The following is a 23,532-nucleotide window of genomic DNA, read 5'->3' as shown; positions in this document are numbered from 1 at the left end:
TTTCTTTAGTGTCTTAATTACCTGAAAATAAGAATTGTTGTGTTTTTGTTACCTTAGAATGAGCTGTGTAGATCGACACCTGATCGGGTCCTCGTTTATGGAGATCGCCATGTTGTACCGCCATGTTTCAACAGTAGCACAGAACGGACAAACACTGGCTCTGTATAGGACCATTCATGTTTTCACGCATTGGCCACCGTAGTTTGCAGCCTCTCTGCGACAAGAGTGTCGGGAATATACACAGATTTTTTAAAATGTTAAATTGCCTTTTCAGTGTTTTTGCCAGTTTTAATCACCTGGCCCGTTTGTTTTTTGCAAAGACATCCTTGTGGATAATTAATATTAATTAATTAATTAAAATCCTCTTGAGTGATGAACAATTAGGAGACGTTTCAGCTGGTTACAACCTACAATCCTCACTGCTAGACAGATACAACTAAATACCCCAAAATCCTACATACTGGACCTTTAAGTTGCCAGCTGCTACAGACTATTCTTCATTTATATGACTTCTTCACATTCTTTAACCATGGTTGTGCATACTAGTGTTACTGTTTACTCAAGGTCATGTCACAGTGGTGTAGAAGCGAAAGTCCAGGGAGCATTTCCTTTGCACATGGGAAACAATATTTAAAAATCAACAGACCTGAGCCTGTTGAAATAATTTATAACACCTCAGGTTTACTCCCACAACAGACCTTTGGACTGCACTTTTTAAGCTGTCTGTCCTCTTTCGTTACAGAGGCCGAAGAGGCTCTTCTTATTAACTTCTCAGTCAATTGTAAGTATTTTTTTTTTCTTCTTCATGTGAAACTAATTCCTCTTTCTGCAGAAAATGTTGTTTTGGTGCTTCAAGCAAGTCGGCATGAGTAAAATAGGCATGTATTGTGGAAAAAAAAACTAAAGCATGGCATTCATTGCAACACAGCCCCATTTTTAGAGCATGCCTTCAGCTGAATGTCTACATCCTTTATTTAGTAGCAGACACTGGTCATGAGTTGCCAGAGCTCTCTGAAAGAATGCTGAATTAGTTCACTGTTAAATCACTTTTCTTTGTTTCCTAGACAGTCTGCATTTCTAATGCATTTGCAAAGTCTTAAGGTGTCCAACATGTGTGTAAGTGTGTGTGTTTTCCCTCTCAAGCCTGCGTTAGGATACGAATCAAAGGGGAAAAAGCCCCAGAGCTGCTGTTAGAACTCCAGGATGATGATCGGACGCAGACTTTCTTAGCGCAGGTGAAGAGCGCTCAGCAACAAGGTAAGACGTCACTGTCTGTCGGTAGTCTAAGCAGTTGGATGATTAAATATTTAATTACTCATCCAACATTTATTCACTGAGGTTGGATTACACCACTCACTGATTTCCAGTGTATTCTTGCCACCCACTCAGCGGCACAGAGTCCCTTGGCTGCAGTGTTTGAAATCAGATCCACCTTTTATAGGTGCCTAAAGTCAACGTCATCATGCCTTCATTCTTACTGTTTCGCTTTAGCCTAGTCATACTCTTCAACTCAACGAGCACATTTTTGTAACTTTTTTAGAGATTGTTGAAGGTGATATGTTATGCATTTCTGTATTTTGTCTCACAAAGAGTGTTACAGTGAAGGGTGTTCATATTAAACATGGCCAAATAATGAGGTTAATCTATGTAGAAGTAATACCTATGAGACAAAACCTCAGGTTTCTTACCATTTTGTACTCTCCTTTTCCAACATTTTTTTTCTTCTCTGGTCATAATATGTTGTCATAGGCTGAAAGATTTCTTTTATATGGTCATCTACTCCAGGCACACAAATCCAAGTGTGCTACATTAAGCTGCATGCAAACTTCAGGGAAACATATAAACTTGGTTGCTGATTTTGGATCATATTACCGATGTCTGGTTGTGTCTAGAACAGTGGTTACCAACTGGTCCCACCAATGGGTTCAGGTTTTGTCCTCAGTCATAAATTCAAGGTCCAACAATAAGATAAATCACCAAATGTACAATTTTATTGCACAAAATGGAAACAGCATATAGGCTTAGAACATAGTGACGTAAAAGATATTGCAAGAATAAAGTGAAATTACCTAAAACTTCTTAAATAAATAGAACTGCAACCAAAAAAATGCACATTATGCTTCAAGATCAGTGACATAAAAAAGCTGCAAATTCACAGCATGTTAATAGGCCAAATAATAACAAGTATGGGGAAACGAAATAGTTGCTCAACCATAGGAAATGGCACTTCAAAATAAAAGCTCTGTGCTAGAAATTCACTGTGCTTCAAAATAAAGTGTGCTTTTTACAGACTTAACATGTTTGCAAGTCACTTGCGACCCATCCAGATTGGACCCACCAGTTGCGGACCACTGGTCTAGAAGCTTTTGATGGTGATTTTTCACAGTAAAAACAGTTGGTAGAGCAGGCATGTACAGAGGCTATGTCCTCGCCGCAGCGGTCGTGGGTTTGATTCAGCCCTTTGCTGCATGACTTCCCACCTCTCTCCCCCTTTCACACCTAAGCTGCCCTGTCCCAATAAAAGGCAAAAGCCCAAAAAAACTGCCACTATTCTCTGTCACAGTCATTCCCCAGCTACAAGCAAACTGTTAACATGCATATAGCTACATGCTAACACCAGGGAAACATTCCCCATTTTCAGCTCATATTCATGCTGGAACATGTCTGGTTGTATTAAGAAGCTTTTATTTTTGTGAAAATACAACTATGAACCTGAAAATGGGCATAATGGGTCTTAAAGGTTTACACATATTCTGACTGGTGTGTATGACATTTCACTTTAAAAAGGTTCCTGTAAATGTCTCTATTCATACAGCAAGTGAGAGGTTTTTTTTTTTGCAGTTTCACTTTTCAGTGTAAACTGTGGCTATTAAATCCATGTTTTGGTTGCCACCTCACTGACCAACACCTTTGAGAAATAATAGATTTTTATGTAGGATCATAATCATGCAGTGAGCTATAATTACTAATTACTTCTATATTTAGATCCTGTTTGTCCAGTTTCACTGTGAACCACTCACATTTACTTTTATTCACGAGTTGATAATTGTATCATGCTGTCGTAATTAGGAGTACTCCTGCTGAACTGCCCTCTTCAGTGTTATTAGCAACCAGCCGCCTGTCAGCTGGTGTACTCTACCAGGGCTCCTGTGAACCCAAAAAAAGTCTTACAAGGCACTGAATTTATTAATGTAATAACAAGGCCTTAATTGGTTGTAGATTTCAAAAGTCTTTGTTAAATAATTTAATCACTTCCTTTTCTTGAACTCTTCATTATAGGAATCCATCCAGAAATACCAGATATTTCCTCCTCTAAACTAAAAAAAACAAAAGAAACCCAAACTTTTATGACTATATAATATGTTCAGTGTCTTCCATGTGTTCCCTTATAAAAGGTAAAAAGGCCATGTTTTATGTTACAATATTTGGCCAGAATAAAATTGTCCCTCTTCAATTTTAGTTATTAAAAACATGGTCTTAAAGTGAAATCTGAGTGGCATTAAAAAGTCTTAGCTCTGTCATACCTTAAGCTGCAGGAACCCAGTCTACTTCCTGTAATGACAACATTGCTCGTCTGGGTGTTGGCTTATTTTTTTATCTGTGTTCATATTGACATTCAGTGCGGCCAGTTGAAACAGGATGTGAACTTACTTATGTAAAGTTTAATAAGACACAGTAACATCTTTGTTGAGGAAGCTGTAGCACATTTTATTCTTCACACATCATAAAATATTTACCAGAAAGATGCTTGAGTAGGTTTGTGTTGGATCATTTTGTGCTGCCTTCTGATGGTGCTGTTTAATTTTCTTAGTTGAATCCAAACTCACCAAAGCGATGGAGCCGCTTGCACCAACAGCCGTGAGAGGTCCCGTCCCCATCCCTCCGCAAAGAGCAAACAAGACGGCTAACTCTGTGAGCTCTGGAGTCAACCCACCCAAATCTACCACAGCACTGCCTCCCAATCTCAACAACAGCAGGTCAACAAATCAGACAAACACAGGTAATATGCACATACGCTGTGTTTACATTTAGGTGAATCCAGCAGTTCAGAAAATAACATGCACAAGTGGTATCTACTTTGAATATAAAGCCAAAAGTTCTTTGTTTTTATTGCTGTTAGATTAAATCCTCTGTTTTTTTTAAACTGTTTCTGAAGATCCAGTTCAATCACTTGCCTCAGACTTCGGATTCGAGGACAACTTCAACCACACTCTCAAAGTGGAGGAAAAGAAGAACCACCAGAATCGCATAGTTGCTGCGAGAGAGCCTCCTCCTCCTCCTCAGCCCCCGCTACCTCCTCGCAAAGCCTCCTACACTCCATCCAATCCTCTGCCTCCTCCACCGGTCCCTAAAGACAGAGCTGTCTCCCTTCAGACCAAAGACAACTCCAGACCAGAGTAAGTTGACCTCTCATGACATCATGTCAGGTTTACTGGAAACACTGGAAACTGGCTGAATATCATGAAGCCAAATAGGCTCAGTGAGGGGAATCCATCCAAAATGCTGCTGGTGCTAAATGATGTTTACTTTTCCCACTCCAGTAGTTTTAGGTCTGGGTTTGACCGAGTGGACAGGCCGACGTCTTGGTGCGAAAGCCCCACCACCAACACCATGAGACAGGCCATGTTCTCCAGTCAGGCAGGACAAAGAGAATACCTCATCAAACACCGCCTGGGTAAGAAGGAGAACGAGTACGTGGACATCCAAAACTTCAAGTAAGAGGAGCTTCTTTTTTCCTCTATATTATTAATTTTGATATCTTGATGTGAAAATATAACAGTGATGCTGCGGCACACATTAACTCTACAATGTCTGCATAAACACCGCTCTTTGTTTTTGCTCTTTTAGGTTTTTCACGGGTACGTGGAACGTGAACGGCCAGTCTCCAGACAGCAGCCTCGAGCCGTGGCTCTGCTGTGACACAGAACCTCCTGATCTTTATGCTCTGGGGTCAGTGACGATTTATCTCACAGCACGTTTTCTGACCATGAATTGGACAAATTGTCTTCTGGTCTTGCTTCACTAACATTCAATACGATAACTTGGTTTGTGACTCTAGTTTTCAAGAACTGGACCTGAGCACTGAAGCTTTCTTCTACATGGACTCGTCCAAGGAGCAGCTGTGGGTGGAAGCTGTGGAGAGGAGCTTACACCCGAAAGCCAAGTACAAGAGGGTGAGTAGAAAAAAAAAGATTACTTTAACCCCAGCTCCTCCTGTCCAGATTTATAAGTGTCTTTGGTCGGGTTGTTAATGATTATCTGTTTAACAGTTAACCATAATAACAATAGTGAAAACAACCTTTTTATACTGTCAGTTTAACAGCCAAAGTATACAGTAAATATAATATACTGGGGCTACGGAGGGAGATGATGAGACATTGAAGTCTGCTGCTGTCCAGACTGGAAACATTTAACTTACGCTGACACTGAAACGGTTTGACTGTCATTAAACCTGCAAGGTAAAGTTAAACATGTGATGCTAATAGTTAGCTTTGTCGCTGTGTGTGGGAGGCAGACACACTCTCCACATCCCAGTGTGGAGGTCACACTCCCACAGCAGAGAGAGAGAGAGAGAAGGGCAGGGGATGCAGTACGCTACGTGCAGGTCATATGAAATAAGATTTGATTTGCCGGTTAATGGTCTGTTAACAAGGGACGGCTAACAGTCACAAAAATCATTCTAAATTAGCATCCCTAGTCCCTGGCCAAGACACTGAATGAATAAATTAATGAATGACTTTATTTCGACCCAAAAATTAAAACTTATTATAAACAAAACATCAAAACAAAAGTACAGTGTCCAAAAAGGGGCAGGTAGAAGTAAAACTTCTATACCCCTGCCCCTTTCTCACTTTCTTTTCTTTTAACACATAAATTACGTCAAAAAATTCCCAATTTTATTTACAACTAGTGCACAAACAACCATCCCTGGTTACTACTTCCCTACCTACTACCTCATTAAAGAAATAAATAACTCTCTCAATTTTATTTACAATCTAAATATCCACCAGTGTTAGAAAATTTATACAAACACCCAAATAACAACCTTTTCCTCATCCAAATACCTGCCAAAAATCTTTTTGTATAGTTTTTAAAATTGATTTATATCTGTGCTTTGTTTCAACCCATCACCTAACCCATTGCAATGATATAGAAATAAATAATAATACATTTTTCCCTGTGTGTGTGTGTGTGTGTGTGTGTGTGTGTGAATGAATGGTTGACTGTAATGCAAATTGAATAAAAAAGCGCCATTCAAATACAGCCATTTACCATAAATTAATGCTGTGTAGAACAGTTCTTTTCTCTCTGCCATGTTGATAAATACATTGGTAAATGTGCTAACTTGTTTTATTTTTCTTTACGTCGACAGGTTCGCATCATCCGTCTGGTTGGGATGATGCTTGTGGTGTATGTCAAAAAGACTCACAAGAATCACATAAAAGAAATAGCAGCAGAGCATGTGGGGACGGGAATCATGGGAAAAATGGTACGTTCACATTTCTTGGGGGGGGGATCGCTCTGTGTTAAGAAATATTTATTTTCTAGAGCTGCTACTAGATCTAGATCACCACGAAACATCACTTGTTCCTTGCCCATAGTCTAAATTTTTGCCAAATATTATCAAAAGCTGTTTGGTTTTTGAAAGATTATACTAACTACACAGTATAACGAAGCTAATATGATTCTGATCACAGTTTTTACAGGATGTCGCACTTGGCTTCTCTTTGATTTAGTCAATATTTGTTACAAAGACCTTTCTGCCTATATTTCCCTAAATTAAAATAAGGGACTAAATGAATGTCTGATCTTTATTTTATTTATTTTTTGCAGGGAAACAAAGGAGGCGTGGCAGTGCGGTTTGTTTTCCACAACACTAGTTTCTGTATTGTCAACTCCCATCTAGCAGCACATGTGGAAGACTTTGAGCGCCGCAACCAGGACTACAAAGATATCTGCGCCCGCATGACCTTCCACTTACTGGACTACCCCCCTCTCACTATTGTCAAGCATGAGTGAGTTCCTCAGTCATTATGTCCAGAGTGAGAACATTGAATTAATGTGCAAAGTCTGATTTCACACTCATTGGTTGTGCTTGTATCACCAGATTGAGGTTTGTTCACCATAGCTGTAAAGGATTTCTTTCTTTTTTCACATTAGGGATAGGGATAACCATATTCAGAACAGAGTTGTTGCTGTGAATCTGTTGTTTTAAGTATCTCTGTATCTGTTTGCGTTTCAGTGTGGTCATCTGGCTCGGGGATTTAAACTATCGTCTGTTCCTTTACGATGCTGCTGAGGTCAAACAGCACATTTCTCAGAATGAGCTGAAAAAGCTTCAGGAGGTTGATCAGGTAAGAGACTGTTTAAAGAAAACTTAGCACGGATTCTGTTTTTATAATCAATTACAGTTTCCTTCTTTGGCAGTTTTAAAAGTATTACAAAATTAATCAATCTTGTATGCAGTCATGTTGACACTAAATAAGAGAATTTGAGCCGTTACTTTTCTTCAGTAGCCATCAGTAAAATAAAAATTTTTGCAGCTCTTTTTACCAACTTTGTTTTTCAGTTTACACATTTAAGAAAACAACATGCATAAAGTGAAGAGGAAAACATCACCCCATGGGATATAAACAGACAAATTACCCCCAATTTGAGATAATAATGTGCAATGTGCCCCCATAAAAATATAAAAAGAAAAAAACATATAGGAAAAGTAAAACAAAAAAAAGAAGTTATTAAAAAAGTGTGTGTGTGTGTGTGTGTGTGAAAATGTGCACCTGCAGTTTAAAGTAAAAATCTATAGCAAATATTTGAAAACAAGCCCCACCACAACCTCATAGCAGATATTTAATCAAAAAATGCCAAATTTGTCCCTGTGTCCTCAAAGGGTAAACCTTGTTTTGCAACTCTTTGGTGTGTAAATGTATGACAGTAAATATGATGGTAAATAAATACACTGGTGGTGGCGGTAGCTCAGTTTGTGGGGACTTGGCTTGGGAACTGGAGGGTTGCTGGTTCAAGTCCCCCCTGTATGAACTGTAGACGGGCAGCTGAGATGCCCTTCAGTAAGGCACTGAATCCATAAACTGCTTCAGGGGTGTCGTACTATGACGGAGTGTCGTGTTTAAAAGGGAGATATGGAAAAAGGTGCAAATCAACTATCAGTTTGGATTGTGTGAATTGCAAAATTAAACCAAAAGTTAAAAAAAAATTAGTAATTTAATGATAAGCAGAATTTGGCAAATGTATAATGGAAGCTGTTTTGCAAATAGCATTATTACACAGGTTGCTAAAGATTGCCACGCTTGCTGTGTTTTTAATCTGCCGTGATTTCCTCCTCAATCTGTGTGGTAATGATCGAGGATTACTCTTTCACTGAATAATACTGTTGCTACTTGTCATCATGTAGCTGAACATTCAGCGGCAGACGAAGAGAGCGTTCACAGACTTCATGGAGGGAGACATCAACTTCATTCCCACCTACAAGTATGACCCTAAAACCGACCGATGGGACTCAAGGTAAAAACATATTTGTATGCCTTTGTGCCAGTGACTGCTACAGTCTAAGGCAGTATGTTTTCGAATTGTCCGAATGTCTGTGCGTATGTATGCACGTATGCATGTCCCATCCTAGTGGGACAGTTTCTTCAAATTTGGCACAAACATCTACTTTGACTCAGGAATGAACTGATTAGAGTTTGTTGGTCAAAGGTGCCTCTGAGACTTCACGAAACGTGTTTTTGGCCATAACTCAAGAATTCTAGTTTTCAGTTATTTAACACACAGACTCACTTCAGGACTTTGTATTGCTGTTGCCAAGTTGTCCTCAGTTTTAGTTTTTCTATTCTGGAATCCTGATTAAATTTTGCTAATAGGGCTGGAAAAAAGCTCCCCTATCATTAAACTAACACAGAATCAGCAAAACCGAATGTCTGTCTGACGTCTGACCTTCAACGATTTCTCAGAAACTGTGACTTTTTCCTGCAGCGGGAAGTGCCGTGTCCCGGCTTGGTGTGACAGGATCCTGTGGAGGGGCAACAATGTCAAGCAGCACAAATACCGGAGTCACATGGAGCTGCAAACGAGTGACCATAAGCCGGTCAGCGCTCTCTTCAGTGTCGGGGTAAGATGCTATATTGTCAAATAAAAAAAGAAGAATAAACTAACTGATTTTGGTTCAAACACACACCGTTATGTTATTAATTTTAATGTGAGGGACCTTTGTGTTTTGTAACAGGTTAAAGTGGTAAATGAGCAGCGCCACAAAAAGGTGTTTGAGGAGATTGTTCGGGCGATGGACAGAATGGAGAACGATTTCCTCCCGTCTGTAACTCTGAGCAGGAGAGAGGTACGAAATAAAGTCACATGCACTCATCATACTGACAGTCTGTCTTATAGTCCTTACTCCGTGATATCATCTGAAGCACTAATCACTGATACCCTCTGAAACAGAACAGAGTAGCTTGTTATAATGGCTCCTAAACTTTATAGATATAGTTACTGAAAATGTGTTTATGTTATTTCTCTCTCTGTCCTGCAGTTTACATTTGAGAATGTGAAATTCCGGCAGCTTCAGAAGGAGCGTTTCCTAATAACAAATGACGGGCAGGTCCCCTGTCACTTTGCCTTCATCCCCAAACTCAATGACTCGCAGTATTGTAAGCCTTGGCTTCGTGCCGAGCCAAGCGATGGATTCTTAGAACCAAGTAAGTCTGATTAACAGCCTTTTCTTTTTTCATTGTCCATAGGCTTGTCAGCTCGAATTTTACATCTCTGACCATGTAATATTTTAATTATTGGTAATGAAATTTAAAAGGGAAGATTATACATTTTGTTGTATCTGGGGCTGTGTTAATAACCGCGTGACCTTAATACTCCGCTCATGTGATATCTAACGTAGGGTTGAGCTCTTTACACTTGGGTCACACTTCCTGTGTGAGGGCTACATCGCTGAACTGCTGCGGTGTTCACACAGACAGTAGCAGCCTACTGCTCAGTACTCAGTCATTGCAATTTAAAGCTGTGCAAGATGTGCAAGTATTTCACAATAAAAAGCCGTGGGTCAACAATTAGAGATTCTGTCCATAGAAACGTCAGAAGACTATTATTTTGAAAGGAAAGCCATAAGTGTTATAAATAAATATTTATATATTTTTTATGTCTGTGACAGATAAAGAGATTTAAACTGTAGTGAAGGGTGGTATGGTGTCTGTAAATTTTCAGAGGATCATTTTCACTGTCAATTTTTGCTAAAAACTGCATGCGTTTTGTGAAAAAAAATAGGCGACACTGAATCTCTACATGTTCTGCAGCAGATCAGCAGCCAAGCTACACCAGAGCAGCGTCACACCTGCGGGCAGTGTGGCTGCTCTAACCTGTTAAAACGGGCGCCACAGAAGGCAGGCAGGCAGTGTTGCTCTCGTTTAATTTTGTTTTCATTTTTTTAAGATGAGGTGTGCATATGGCGTGTGATATGAAATATAATAAACACAGTAATTAATGTTAAATTATCACCATTGACAGCCTGTGTTCAAGGGCATCTGGGGGAAAAAAAAATTGCCCATGTCAAGACCACAGGTGTATCAGATGTGTTTTTCACTTCACACATCACACGCTATAGATGTGTTCTCCTTTTAATCTATGCAGCTTTCTGCTCTGTGCAGGATGTGTTTTGGCTGTGTCTGACCTGAAGCGTTTATCTGGGCTTTAAGTTTCTGTTCTTCTATTATTTCTCACAGTGCACAGAGTGAGGTGGATGCCCAATAAAAAAGGGCAGTGAATCAATATCTATTTGTCTAAATTTTGCAACACAGGCAGAGCTGAGTGTGCTGCTCTCTGAACAGAGCCAGAGAGCAGCACACTCTGCTCCCGTTTGTAGCCCCGGACTCTCACATCACTTTTGCCGAGCAGCTGGTAAGCAAGACACAGGAACTTCTTTATATTTAGGAGCTGCAGTGTTAATTCAAAACGGTAACCTACACTGTGCACTTACTGCAACCAGACAACTTCACTGCTGCTCGCCTTTTTCTCTGCTCCAACTGCCAAAAGCTGTCTGCCCCGAGTGTAGTCACCGTCACTTTCTCACTATTGCTTCACAATATACACACACACTACACGCTGCCCTATTGAGCCATGCTACTCTTGCAATCATGTGCATCAGTGTTGATTGAAAAATGCACTGTAAATACTCACACATATCAAGAAAAAAACATGATATAGGAGGCAAACTGGAGGATACTTTGCTTTTTCACCGCAGTAACAAAAAATCCATCCTGTCAAAGCCTTAGCTGTACCCCTTAGAGGCAACTTGGTATAATTACATGTTCGAAATTTTGCCACTGTAATACTGTCATTTGACTTTAATGGAGTACCATGTCATTCACCCTTTTGTAATTTTTTTACAATATTTTCTACTGGGGTTTTTCAATTATAACAGATATTACATTTAAATAAAACAGTCTTGGCAGTAAATGAAAAAGAAGGTCAAAAAAAAAAAAAACAGTTATAAAAACAACAAAAAATAAAACAGAAGTGAAAAACAGATGTTACAGTAAATACAACTTACAGAAATCTCTCTCCCTTTTTTGGTTTTATTGGTCTATTAACATTTTGTTTCAAAAAGTCCATGAATCTCCCTGAGATATTTTAAAAAACTGCCACCTTTCCTTCTGCAATATTTGACAGTTTTTCCATAGCAACACATTTTGATAAATCCTTAATGTATTACTTTATACTTGATATGTTTACATCTTTCCATCCTATCCTTTTGTAATTGTTGCATTAAAGCTCTTTGTTATCTTCCTGCACAGATGAGACCCTGGAAATCTATCTGGAGGTCTACGTCAGTAAAGACTCTGTTACGCTACTGAACTCCGGAGAAGACGCCATAGAGGATATTCTGGTGCTCCATCTGGACCGCGGCAAGGACTACTTCATCACCATCTCTGGCAACTACCTGCCCAGCTGCTTCGGCACCTCTCTGGAGACCCTGTGCCGCATGAAGAAGCCCATCAGAGAGATCCCCATCACCAAACTGATTGACCTGGTGAGGGAAAAGGAAATCCAGTTAGATCAGTTTAAAGTGACAGGATTAGTGAACACACAGACATGTTTTCCTCAGATTAGTTCTGATTGTGAAACACTGACCGTCCTTTACACAGAGCAGTCCAGCTCAGATTGTAATCGTTTGCTGCTCTTCACTCTGTAGCTTTTCAACACCTGAATCCTTAGCGAGGACGCGTGAGAGCTTGTTCACCCCCTCAGGGTAAACTCAGTCACACAGAACTATATTTGGAGTGCAAAAAATGTCTCAACCTGTATATTTCTGGCCAAAAGGGGCCAAGGGAACGAGGAAGTGGCAGAAACATAGGAAGGGAGCTCCTAAAGAACAGGGAAAACTGACTCAGGTTAGATCCATATTAGTGCGTTATATAAATAGACTCCTCTGTTCTTCTCACGCTCAACTCTCTGTTTCCATAATGCTATTTTGACATAATTAGATTTTCTTTGAAATATAGTATTAGTATCAGTCGGTACTCTTTTTATTTTCTCTCTAAACCATTTCACTTTCCTCCTGGCCTGGTGTATTTGATCAATGATTTGTGCAAGAACAATCAATAATCTATCTGCTTTTCTGATTCAGTGTTGATGCGTACCTCTTCTATCTACTTTGTTCTTTCTCCTTTTGTTTCCATTCATCGCCTTTAACTGCCTTGATCATTCCTTTCCAACTCTTCACTGTGGTTGTGGGCTGACTTCTTGCTCAGGGAGAGGACAGCTTCATGGAAAAGGTAAAATATTAACACTCATACTGATCAGCTATCAGGCAAATCAGGGTCAATAACACCTCAGTTACATGACCAGCTTTATTACACTTTATTCACCTTCTTCAATGGCGCCTGTCGTAAAGAGAAACTAGTACAAGTGTAATTAAAATTAGTTGTGAGGACTTCATGTCAACAAATACCTGAAAGTGGACTGCATCCTGTTAATGTGTAACTTAAACCTTAAAGAATCACATACTTTGGTAGAAATAGATTTCTAATTCTTCTCATGTATAAAATTATTCGACAAATTACTCGTTCAACCATTAACTGTTATTAAGTAAAGGAATAGTTTCACATTTTGGAAAATATTCTTACTCGTTGTATTTCTGAGAATTGGATGAGTAGTTTGATACCAATCTCAGGTCTGTACGTTATGTATCAAGCTAGAGCTGGGAGGCAATTAGCTGAGCTTAGCATAAAGGCTGCAAGCAGAGGGAAACTGCTGGCCTACAATACCTCTAAATCCCTTTTCACACGGCACTTAGCCCCAGGCTTATGTAGCAGTTTGCCCGGGGCTAATAAAGCTTTCACACTGTCACTTTCAAAGTGGGCAAACCCCAACTTTAGTCTTGTGCTTGTTGACCTGCTACAGAGCAAAGTTAGCCACAGTTTGCAATATTATCCCCTAAAAATCGACTAAACACGGCTTAAAGTTGAGTATGAAATACAGCTAATGGCAGCTGATGGCATCGCATTTTTGTTTTCCAATCACACAACTTCTTCATCACATCATCAGTACGCACATGCTCTCTGTTTGCCATAGTAACAATGGTAACCTCTACCAACCGAAACTGGAGCTACCAAGCAAGCTAGCTAACTTTAAACACAATATGCCTGGAAAAGACTTAAAAGTAAAATGATTGATGCCTTTTTTGCAGTCTTTTCTTTCTCCGCTCTTATCTCTCTTTTTGATGTTTCAGCACTGCTTTCACATAAAGCCTTAATGGTGACATTTTAACTTTGCAGCATGCTTTTGAAGGGTAGTCACATGTCATTCAAGAACAGCAGTGCAGTGTGAATCGTGTAGCCCCGGGCTAAAGTTAACCTTTGGTTAATGATGTGTGTGCCAAAAGGCGCTAAGTCAGCATAGTGATAATCTTAGCCCTGGGCTAAGAAATACAGTGCAAAAAGCTGCTGAGTGAGTGTTAAAACAACACAGTGTCTGTGGGGGCCTGTTGCTCCCGGTGCTTGTTCAGGGAGTCCTGTTTAAGTAACAGATCCAAGAAAATGCTCTAAACAATAAATATGCAGTTTTGTAAGTGTTGTTAGGTATGTTTGATGTTTGGGGAGAGCCCGGCTAGCTGTTCCCACATGCTTCCAAGCTCTATCCTAAACTAAGCTGATCTTCTCCTAGCTCTAGTTTCATACTAGGAGTTTCCACGTGGTGTCATTGATGGTGCCGCTGTCGCAAAGACAACCAGATCAATCTCTGTTTTTCTCTTTTTCTACAGTTTGGCAGTTCCACCGTCTGCCATTTCCACCACTGCAGATAGTAACGGCAAAGAACGTGGATAGATACTGCTTGTTAACTGGGGATAGCTACTGACAGCTATGGGGGGTGGGAAAGCACCATCCTCTTCTTGTTGTAGTTGTGCAATAGTTGTCGCACTTCCTTTGTGTAAATCGGGGCTTCATTTTCCCGGGAGATCAAACTTGGAGGCAGACAGAATTGGACAGTGAAATCTAAAAACTGATGGTGTCATTATTCTGTAGCCATTAACATTCATTTCAGAATGACAAATTAAGGCAAAAACCGTCAGACACGAGGTGTATCAAACCTTTCATCTAACTCTCGTGAAGTAACAAAGCATACTTCCTAAAATGTTGGACTTTTCCTTTAACTTGCATTTTCATTTTCAGCAACAATTTTGTGCACATTGGTTGATTAGAAAGTGGCTTCACTTGCTAATCAGAAAATTGAATCAGTTTATACTCTCTCTGCATTTCAGAAAGCTGACAAGGGCAACAATTGTTAACCCACAGGCAATCACAGACCAGCTTAGTGATAATCTGTGTGTGGATCAGTCACCCATTAAATCTCCCCTGGCCCATTGAGGACAGGGTACACCAGTCCGATGAAACTTAAACACACGCAAACACACTAAATCCCATTTCACAGCAGATCAACCCCGACTGCACAGCTCCTTCATTCACATGATTAAAGCTAATGAGAAGAAGTATTAGCGTCTGTTCAGCTCTGCTATGAAGCCAAACGACAAGTCTCCTCTTCCATTTAATAACTTGTTACTGGTCAGTGAAACTGAGTAGCTCCACATGTAAACGGATATCCACTTAGAATATGAATTAGGCTCTATTTTTTAAAAATGTAGCTGTTCATACAGTTAATATTAAAGCTGTCTTGATCTTGAATCCCCTCTGGAAGATTCAGCACACTGTAAATACCCTGAAGAATCACAGTAGAAGCTTTTGGTGTTAAAACATTTTACAGACTATCCCATTAGTGCTGCTTGTGAGCACCGTGCCCCATTAAAGGCCCACTCCAGTTTCCTCTGTGCAGCCTCACTAGCTGTGGTTATTTTTGGATTTCTCTCTTGAGTCTTGGGAATCCATTTGCAGAGACAGAAAGGATGTGATATTCAGCCCCTTTTTAAAATGGCTCTCCTTCATTCAAGTATACAAAACCCCTGAGATAATCCTAACCCAACGCTGCTGCTCCGACTCCAGCACCGATTGATCAGATGTCTCGTGCAGTCACTCTACAAGTCTATAAGAGACACAGTGTTGTGTTAATGTCATTAATTATGATAATTTGATTTTTATTGCACAAATGGGAGAATTTTCAGGTTTCCTGCTGATCCTTAAAATGTCTTGAAAGGAATTGAAGTAATTTATCTATAAATAAGGCCTAAATCGGTATTAAAATGTCTTAAACCAATCTTTTAAAAGTCTTGAACTCGAACATTGGAAGTAGGATATTAAGAACCATTTTTCCAATGTTGTGTCATAAAATCTTAAAAAAGGTGATATATTTTCCTTTTTTAGAAATAATTTACGGAATTTAACATTATGCATCTAGATAGAGAAACCAACAACATTCATATACAGTTACAGCATCCAAACAAAAGGAAATGAACAAGTTTATCCAAGGGATGGATACTAATATGATAACATATGTTCATTGTTTTTCACATGTTCCACTCTAAAAAAAAAAGTTTTAAATATTTTCAGCATTTATAGTGGATTGTCAAACTTTTTAACTTGACCCAAAAAAGTTATTAATTATGTTGAAGTAAACATTTGTGCAAAATTGTCCATAACCCAAGTAGTTTATGTCAGTTCATGTCTTATTTTTCGTCAGTTTGGGGTATTGTAAAATTGGTCTTAAATTGCATTTTTGGAGGTCATCAAAAAGTCTCACATCTAACTTTCCTAAAGCTGTAGAAACCCTGATTTTGTTATTTTATTCCAGGAAACAGGAAATAGTGTAGTGACTCAGCTAAAATTTGTCACACGTGTAAAACATGGTGACTGACTGTTATCTCTCCTCAGGAAAAGTCAAAGGTGAGCTTCCTGATGGTGGATGGTGCGAGTACCGAGGACAAACCTCTGAAGATCCCCAAAGAAGTTTGGATTCTTGTCAACCATCTCTTCACCAAGTCCTGTGATCAGGTGAGAACGCTGCAACTGATAAAATACTGGCTACAACAAACAATATTTATCTTTGAGAAGTGATAGTGATACTACTGAAGAAAGTAGTTCCTTGTGTCAGCATCTGTAACTTTCAAGGCAGAGTTACATTAGTTACTGGAGAGTTCGAAGGAGTAATACACACAAATGCTTGGAAAAAACAGTGTTGTATATCAGGTGGTGAGAAACACTGACAAATTAGTAAAGCTGGACCCAAATATTCGGCTTTTCGTTGATTGGGTAGGTATTCGGTTTTCAGTTTAGGCATTCGGATATTCTTTCTTTTTTTTGAGAGGGTGAATGCCATTTCAGTGTTCGTGATCCTGCGGTTGTGCCTTTCACACACAGTGACGGTAATGATCATTGAACGGATATTAATGGGTTTATTGACTGAGAGTGGAGCTCTGTCCTGCAGCACAGAGCAGGCGGATTTCAATATTATCCATGACAACACTAACCATTTTAGACGCACAATGATACAACAGACTAATTTCGAACACTGGACACAGATTGTTTTACTGAAAACTGAGGTTTTTTTTAACTTAACAAACCATAAAGTGTCACAATTGCTTTCCCACCTGAAATGCTGAAACTGTTGGGCGTCAGCATCCCGTCTCTCCCTCACCATCCCGCTCCCACTGACCGAAGCTCTGATTATTCGCTGTTGATAAATGGCGAAGCTCCGGAGCCCAGAAAATCACGCTCGGGACAGCCCTGCAAAATAGTACTTAAAAGAAGAAAAAAAAACCTGAATGAGCAGACTTTAATGGATGGATCGACATCATCAATGTTCACTGTCTGTGAATGGCCTAATCACAGTCTCACTTAATTGTAAGTAAACAAACACATTTAGACTATAACATGATAGACAAAGACAAAATATCAGCGCATTTTTCTTCAAAACCTCAACTTTTTGGGCGACCTCTGGCTCACCTTTTAGTGTGTGCACCCCTGAGGCATCTGTGTTCGATTTCGAGTTGCTGGGAAAAATATAATAGTTATGCTGAAGTATGACAAATATATCAGCTCTGTAACAATATCTTTTTGTGTCTTATAATTGAAAGTCCTTGTTGGCTGGGTGCGTGTATGTGCATAACACCATAAATAACTATAGTGATAGTAACTGGGCGCTGAGGTTCTTATGGGAACATTTTTTAAATGTTCAGTATTTGTCTTTTTGTGTCTCCCAGGAGGACTTGTTCCAGACACCAGGCCTGCAAGAGGAGCTGCAGAGCATCATCGACTGTCTGGACACGAGCATCCCAGACTCCATCTGTATCCTTGTTTATGAAGCCGGTCCCATAAGACCAGATTTCATTAAGACCCAGTCCTGCAATCACTGAAATACCAAACAGCATATTAAATAGAAGACACACACAGAGCAGCAGGGACACATACCTGCACGCTGACTAACTCAGTTATCTCATGGTCCCTGTTGTGTGTTGGTCACAAGGATGTATTGGCATTATTATCATGGTAATGAAAGCATATATAACAGTAATCTGAAAATAAGACCTTAATTTAAATATTAAAATTAGATAGTATTGAAATGTCTTAAATCAATCTTTTAAAAGTCTTGAAAATGCTTAGAATCAAAATCACTTTAGTCGCTAAATGTACAGAGTACACAAAGTTAAGTTTAAAAGTGAATGAAAAAAACAAACAAAAAAAAGGGAAGTAGGATTTTTGTGAATCATTTTTTGACGTTGCGTTGTAAAACCTCAACTAAATGTGTTACCAAATGCCTCTTGCATTATTGCGCCAAAAATAACGTTTAATGTTAAAATAATATGTTAACGTGTTTTCCTTTTCAGTTTTGGCTTTTGTAAAATTGGTCTTAAATTTCATTTGGAGTGGCATTAAGAAAGTGTTAAACCCTCTTTTTCCTCTCAGTGTGTCTGTCACTGACACCACAGTTGCTTGTTGTTCCCTGACTGTTCACGTAGCTGGTTGTAATCACTCTGTAGCCGAGGCTCTGCTGATCTTCCTGGAGGCCTTACCGGAGCCCGTGGTCTGTTATGAACTCTACCAACGGTGCCTCGACTGCGCTCATGACAGCCGCCTCTGCAAACAGGTGCAGTGACTACACCTTTGCTGCGTTCCATTCAAAGACGGAGGTCGAAATTTCCGACTTCCAAGCGTTCCAGGTGCACAACACCAAACGTAACGGAAAAACACGACAGACAGTAACGAACTGTTGTTTCTGTGGCTTTTCCATGGACTATTGCACCATCAGCGGGGCCGCCTCCTTATACTTTAATAATACATTCATATTTAATATTAATATCATAAATACATACTAAAATTATAATACTAAATACTGATATATTGACATAAATTTACATGCAGAGCGGGTTTTACTATTTGATAAAAGTGTTATTTTGATGAAGCACATGCAAATATATTTTATGCTGCCTTTTAGTTTATTTCTTATCATTTACAGTATGCGCCTTGTGTGCCTCAATGGCCTCCAGGGATGCTGCCATTTTTGAGGTCGGGGGTAAATCCATGCACCCCGACCTCAAAAATGGCAGCTTTGAGTGGCGTTCCACTGTCGGAATATCTCGACCTCCGACTTTGTACAGAAGGCAGCATTAGCATATCATGTGATGTGTGTCTGTATGATGTACACTTGTTAGATATTTTCTCTTTTCTTAGAGGACGTTTGAAGCTTTTTTTCATGCATCTGTATAGAAAAGAGTGCATAGAGGTTGTGTTTTAGCTCAGCGTCATCACAGGGTTTTTCTATGTCGTATGCAGTAATGTGTAAGACTAATCTTTGTCTATTTTTGACAGCTGATCTCCCAGTTGCCCCGGGCTCATCGCAACGTGTTTCGCTACTTAATGGCCTTCCTGAAGGAACTTCTCAAGCACTCACACAACAACAATCTGACAGCCAGCCTCATAGGTATGAAACAGACACCTCCAATCCTAATGTTCTCTCTGATGTATAACTCATTGAATAACAGCCAGATTAATGTTTATTACCCCAGTGTTTCAGTCTTAATCAGCTTAGAAGAAACATAAGACCACTGTAGAGTAAACTGGCCTGTTGTACGTGTGGTTTTCTACATATTTGTTCATTTTCTACAAACAGCATCAGTTACTTCCACAAGTTAACGTGACGGCAGAAGCTGCTCTTTTGCAATACTTAAAATAGCATTTATGACATCTGGCATCCTTCGCTGAGACAAAACAACATAAGACAAAACAGTGTTAACACTATTATTATTTTTTATAGGCTTGAACATAAAATCTTGCGTTCAGGCAATAATTTAATACAATTTGGAGTCGGTTTTAAATTGAAGCTACAGCCAGAACTTCTAAAATATTTCCTTATCCCTGAATATACTATTGTTCACAGGTAAAGAGGTGATAATATTTTATTCAGTCAGTCTTTTCAGCAGACCACTGAGTCGTTCTCTGGAAGCAGGTGGGAGTGATGTGTTGTACCTGATGAATGCATTGTGGGTAAAACTGAATTTTTGAATTCGAAGTTTTGAATCCACAATTCCTCTGTGAATTCGAGGACTATCATCTCCCAGAAATCCCTCATATGTGACTGCTCCCATGTAAAGGGGCTCGCTCCCACGTCAACTTCGATCGGAAATAGTTACGGCCGGTGCGGTGGCTGCAATAGAAATAAACCTGCTATTGTTTTGAACATCCATCGCCATGCTTTTCGGAACAATAGCATCATTCAGTGGAAACGCAGTAATCTCACAGTTGTGTTTTATCAACATTTCTAAAACATAAATCTGTAATGTAAACCCGGCTATTGTCATGAAATTTTTAATGGTGGTTATACAAAAAATGTAAGTAAATTTCTTTTTTTTTTTTTTACTTGAGCAGAATGAGCTATGTTAGTATATCTGTTTTTTTTTTTCTTAAACTCTTTGTGCTGCTCTCGTATTTTAGCTACACTCTTTGCCAGCCTCCTTATCCGACCGCCTCCCAACCTGATGGCCAGGCAAACGCCACACGACCGGCAGAAAGCCATCGACTTCATCCTTGGTTTCCTCATGGCCGGAGACGAGGAGTAACCGAATCAGTGGTACCTTACAACATCAGCCAGGTTCGGAGTTGATTCCCAACCTGGCTCACTGCCGGCAGAGGACCTGGACCTGAGACACTGTGTGGTATTTTGTCATCTATTGGAGACCAGTGCAGCTGTTTGCACCCCACCTTTCACAAACTCTCGTGTTAGAGGAATTGAAGACGTTCAGTAGAAGTGTGATGAATTTACCAAGTGTCATATCCTCAGTTCATTCACAGTATGACGGCTCGCTGGATTTGGGAGCACTTTGGAGAGGTTTGAACTGATGCCTACGCACTTTCTGATGACCTGAAGGCCCCGTGGCTCCAGACTCGTCCTCAGCTGACACTTCTTGTTGTAGGTGCTTATGCCAAAATAGCCCCTGAACAGTGAGTGGTATGAATGTGAAAACACTATGTATCCATAGATGCGAAGCGAAAAAGACTCAATTACACTAAAGAAAAGGAAATTCCTGAAGTTTTAAGATGTAGACTGAAACAAGTATAAAGCATTAAATAGTTTGAAATGGGATAATTGTGGGAAAAGTATCACTAAGAATGTTTAAGATAAATCATGACAATCATCCATTTTATCTGAGGGGACAATATTATAGATATCTTAAAGAACTATTTGCTACCATACTCATTGTATTTTAATTGTTATTTATATGTTTTCTTCCAAGTTTGCACCATGTGAACTGATTCTGGTTCTGACTACAGTATGGTTTATTTTCAGCTCCACTTTGGTTTAAAATATTCATCGCTTGTTTTATCATCCTGTTATAGAGACTCTGTGTCGTGATGAATGTGTGCTGTTTTTATGTGACTCCAGCCGTGAGCCTTACATCTCGTTTTGCCAGTTCCTCTTGAGTTACAAAACAAGTCTTTTAACACACTAACTTCCTGGTCAACCGGAATCAAGTGAAGAGTCACCCTCTGTGGTTCTCGATGTCTTAACTGGTGTAAATAGTGATTGTTTCCCTGTTTCATGGGTGTTTGAGTGTCGGTACGGTGTTGCAAATCTGTGACGGTGTTTCCTTTTTGTCATGAAGGTGGTACTGTTAATGTCTGTGTTTGTTTACATGTCTCTTTCCTCGCTTCTGCCGCATCTTAAAGCTCTTATTTTTTCATTGTTTTAGGCCTGTGTGTTGCCAAGACACAGCCGCTGCGTTCCTCGTGGTAAATCCAGACGAGCAGTACTTTTTTTAAGCGATGCAGCACTTTCTGGGTGCAGGATTTAGTGGCTCATTACTCTGCAGGATACAGCTTGTCTTTGTGCACCTTTCTCATTTGTGCCACTGAGGACTTTTTTTCTGTACTCACTGTTGCAAAACATGTCACAGTTATTGAAATAAGGAACTTCTCTGCTGTGTATAATGAGCAGTTGTTTCCTCTTTTACAGTTTTACTCAAGAGATGTCAGCACTAGCTTTCCCAGTCGACCAAAATACTCACATTTATGACAATAATTTCCCTTCGCTCCTGTAATGTAGTGATGCCAGAAAAAGCTGATGTTTGCGGGAGGATTTATTGTTTGGAGACAATGTGGTAACACTGACAATCATGGCACTTACGGAAATGCCTGTTGGGCTCAAGTTCCTCAGTTCTTAAGTAGTTTCTTTCGCCTTATTGCCATCAATACACTAAATTCCTCTTTTGGGCTCAATCAAGCCGAGCTTTGCCAAAAGGTGGCACTGATCTGAAAGAACAGTTCCAGGATGTTCAGATTTGGGAAAGCATGTAACACCCGATAATGTAATAATTCCCTAAAAATGTAATAAAGCCTGAAAATGCAATAAAATTTGCACGTAACTCGATTGAAAATGTAATAAAACCCAGTAATGTAATAACTTTATAATGTAATAAAATATTGTGACTGATAATGTAATAACATTACAAAAGAACTAATGCTGCTCACATATCTGACCCCAACCTAAAGCACATATTAAAGCTGTATTGGTGTAACCACAGGTAGCCAAAAATAGACCTCTACTTAATAGTAAATGGTAAATGCTAATAGTAAATAGTAGCAAAAGTAAATAGTAAATAATAATAATAAATAAATGATTTTCTTCTGTACAACCAAACTTCCCTATACCCACTTTCTGCTTGTTGTTACCCTCCCAAACTATTAAGGGAATTCATTTTATCTGGAATTTATTAGGTTTATAGTTGTTTGTAAACTCCTATCTACCAGGGGGATCAAATAAAGATTTCAGTTTATAGCATCTTTGCCTGATATCAACACATCACTTGCCATCTGCTGTAGAAATCATATAAAAACATAAAGCGTAGCGTTTACATTTCTAAAACATGAAATGGTTTTGTTTTCAGTGGGCTAACGTGACACTAACAGCATTAGAAATTGTGTGCACTGGCGCACTTTACATAAACAAAACAAAAAAGAGCTATTTTATTGATTTCTTACATTATTTGCTAAAGTTATTGTACCATCAGTTTTTAAAAGCAACAACAAAAAAAAAGATCCAACATGTTAGGTTTTAAGATTATCAATAAAAATATTATTACAGTATCACTCAGGACATTTAACTACATTATTGGTCAAATTATTACATTATTGGGTTTTATTATATTTTCATCAAGTTAAGAGCAATTTTTTGTTATATTTTCAGTAAATTAATATATTATTGAGTGCTACAGAGCCGTTTCTCTGCTCAAGAGCTATTTATTCATTCTCCGTGTCTCTTGGAATACTATCCTCATCATGTCAAATACGCAATCAGTATAATCAATAACGTCTGATTTTAGGTGTTTTCTGCCACTGTACCAGCTGATGTATCTGTGGATTCATTGTGCTTCTTGTCTTCAGTTTTGTCACAATCTGTTCATAAACTTGAGGTTTGTTTAAAGGTACACAAGGAAACACTCGCACCTGTTTTCAACTTTTCAGATTTTTGGTGCTTTTAATTTATTTAACAGAAATAAAACTATGTACAAAGCTGTTTTGTTTTCCCACTCAACACTGTGTTTTTGTTGACAGCTTCTTGTTTAGATAAAGT

The 23,532-nt window shown here is 39.2% G+C and overlaps 1 protein-coding gene across 1 annotated transcript in view; it reads left to right on the top strand.

The window, feature by feature from the left end:
- Nucleotides 1-23,475, top strand: part of ocrl (OCRL inositol polyphosphate-5-phosphatase) — a 28,689-nt gene extending 5,214 nt beyond the window's left edge. The window contains exons 4-23 of the mRNA XM_042492798.1: nucleotides 743-781; nucleotides 1,144-1,257; nucleotides 3,812-4,000; nucleotides 4,157-4,397; nucleotides 4,542-4,715; nucleotides 4,849-4,950; nucleotides 5,060-5,174; nucleotides 6,374-6,490; nucleotides 6,835-7,016; nucleotides 7,244-7,355; nucleotides 8,414-8,523; nucleotides 8,992-9,127; nucleotides 9,242-9,352; nucleotides 9,545-9,710; nucleotides 11,814-12,049; nucleotides 16,341-16,460; nucleotides 17,669-17,753; nucleotides 18,425-18,552; nucleotides 19,275-19,386; nucleotides 20,397-23,475. Of these exons, the coding sequence (XP_042348732.1) occupies nucleotides 743-781; nucleotides 1,144-1,257; nucleotides 3,812-4,000; nucleotides 4,157-4,397; nucleotides 4,542-4,715; nucleotides 4,849-4,950; nucleotides 5,060-5,174; nucleotides 6,374-6,490; nucleotides 6,835-7,016; nucleotides 7,244-7,355; nucleotides 8,414-8,523; nucleotides 8,992-9,127; nucleotides 9,242-9,352; nucleotides 9,545-9,710; nucleotides 11,814-12,049; nucleotides 16,341-16,460; nucleotides 17,669-17,753; nucleotides 18,425-18,552; nucleotides 19,275-19,386; nucleotides 20,397-20,521 (2,714 nt within the window). The 3' untranslated portion in view covers nucleotides 20,522-23,475. The remainder of the gene's footprint in view (nucleotides 1-742; nucleotides 782-1,143; nucleotides 1,258-3,811; nucleotides 4,001-4,156; nucleotides 4,398-4,541; nucleotides 4,716-4,848; nucleotides 4,951-5,059; nucleotides 5,175-6,373; nucleotides 6,491-6,834; nucleotides 7,017-7,243; nucleotides 7,356-8,413; nucleotides 8,524-8,991; nucleotides 9,128-9,241; nucleotides 9,353-9,544; nucleotides 9,711-11,813; nucleotides 12,050-16,340; nucleotides 16,461-17,668; nucleotides 17,754-18,424; nucleotides 18,553-19,274; nucleotides 19,387-20,396) is intronic.
- Nucleotides 23,476-23,532: the final 57 nt, after the last annotated feature.

The sequence above is a fragment of the Plectropomus leopardus genome, chromosome 9 (genome assembly GCF_008729295.1).
Source record: "Plectropomus leopardus isolate mb chromosome 9, YSFRI_Pleo_2.0, whole genome shotgun sequence".
NCBI lineage: Eukaryota > Metazoa > Chordata > Actinopteri > Perciformes > Serranidae > Plectropomus > Plectropomus leopardus.
Note: the sequence above shows the minus strand (reverse complement) of the source record. Positions and strands in the feature narration are given on the sequence as shown.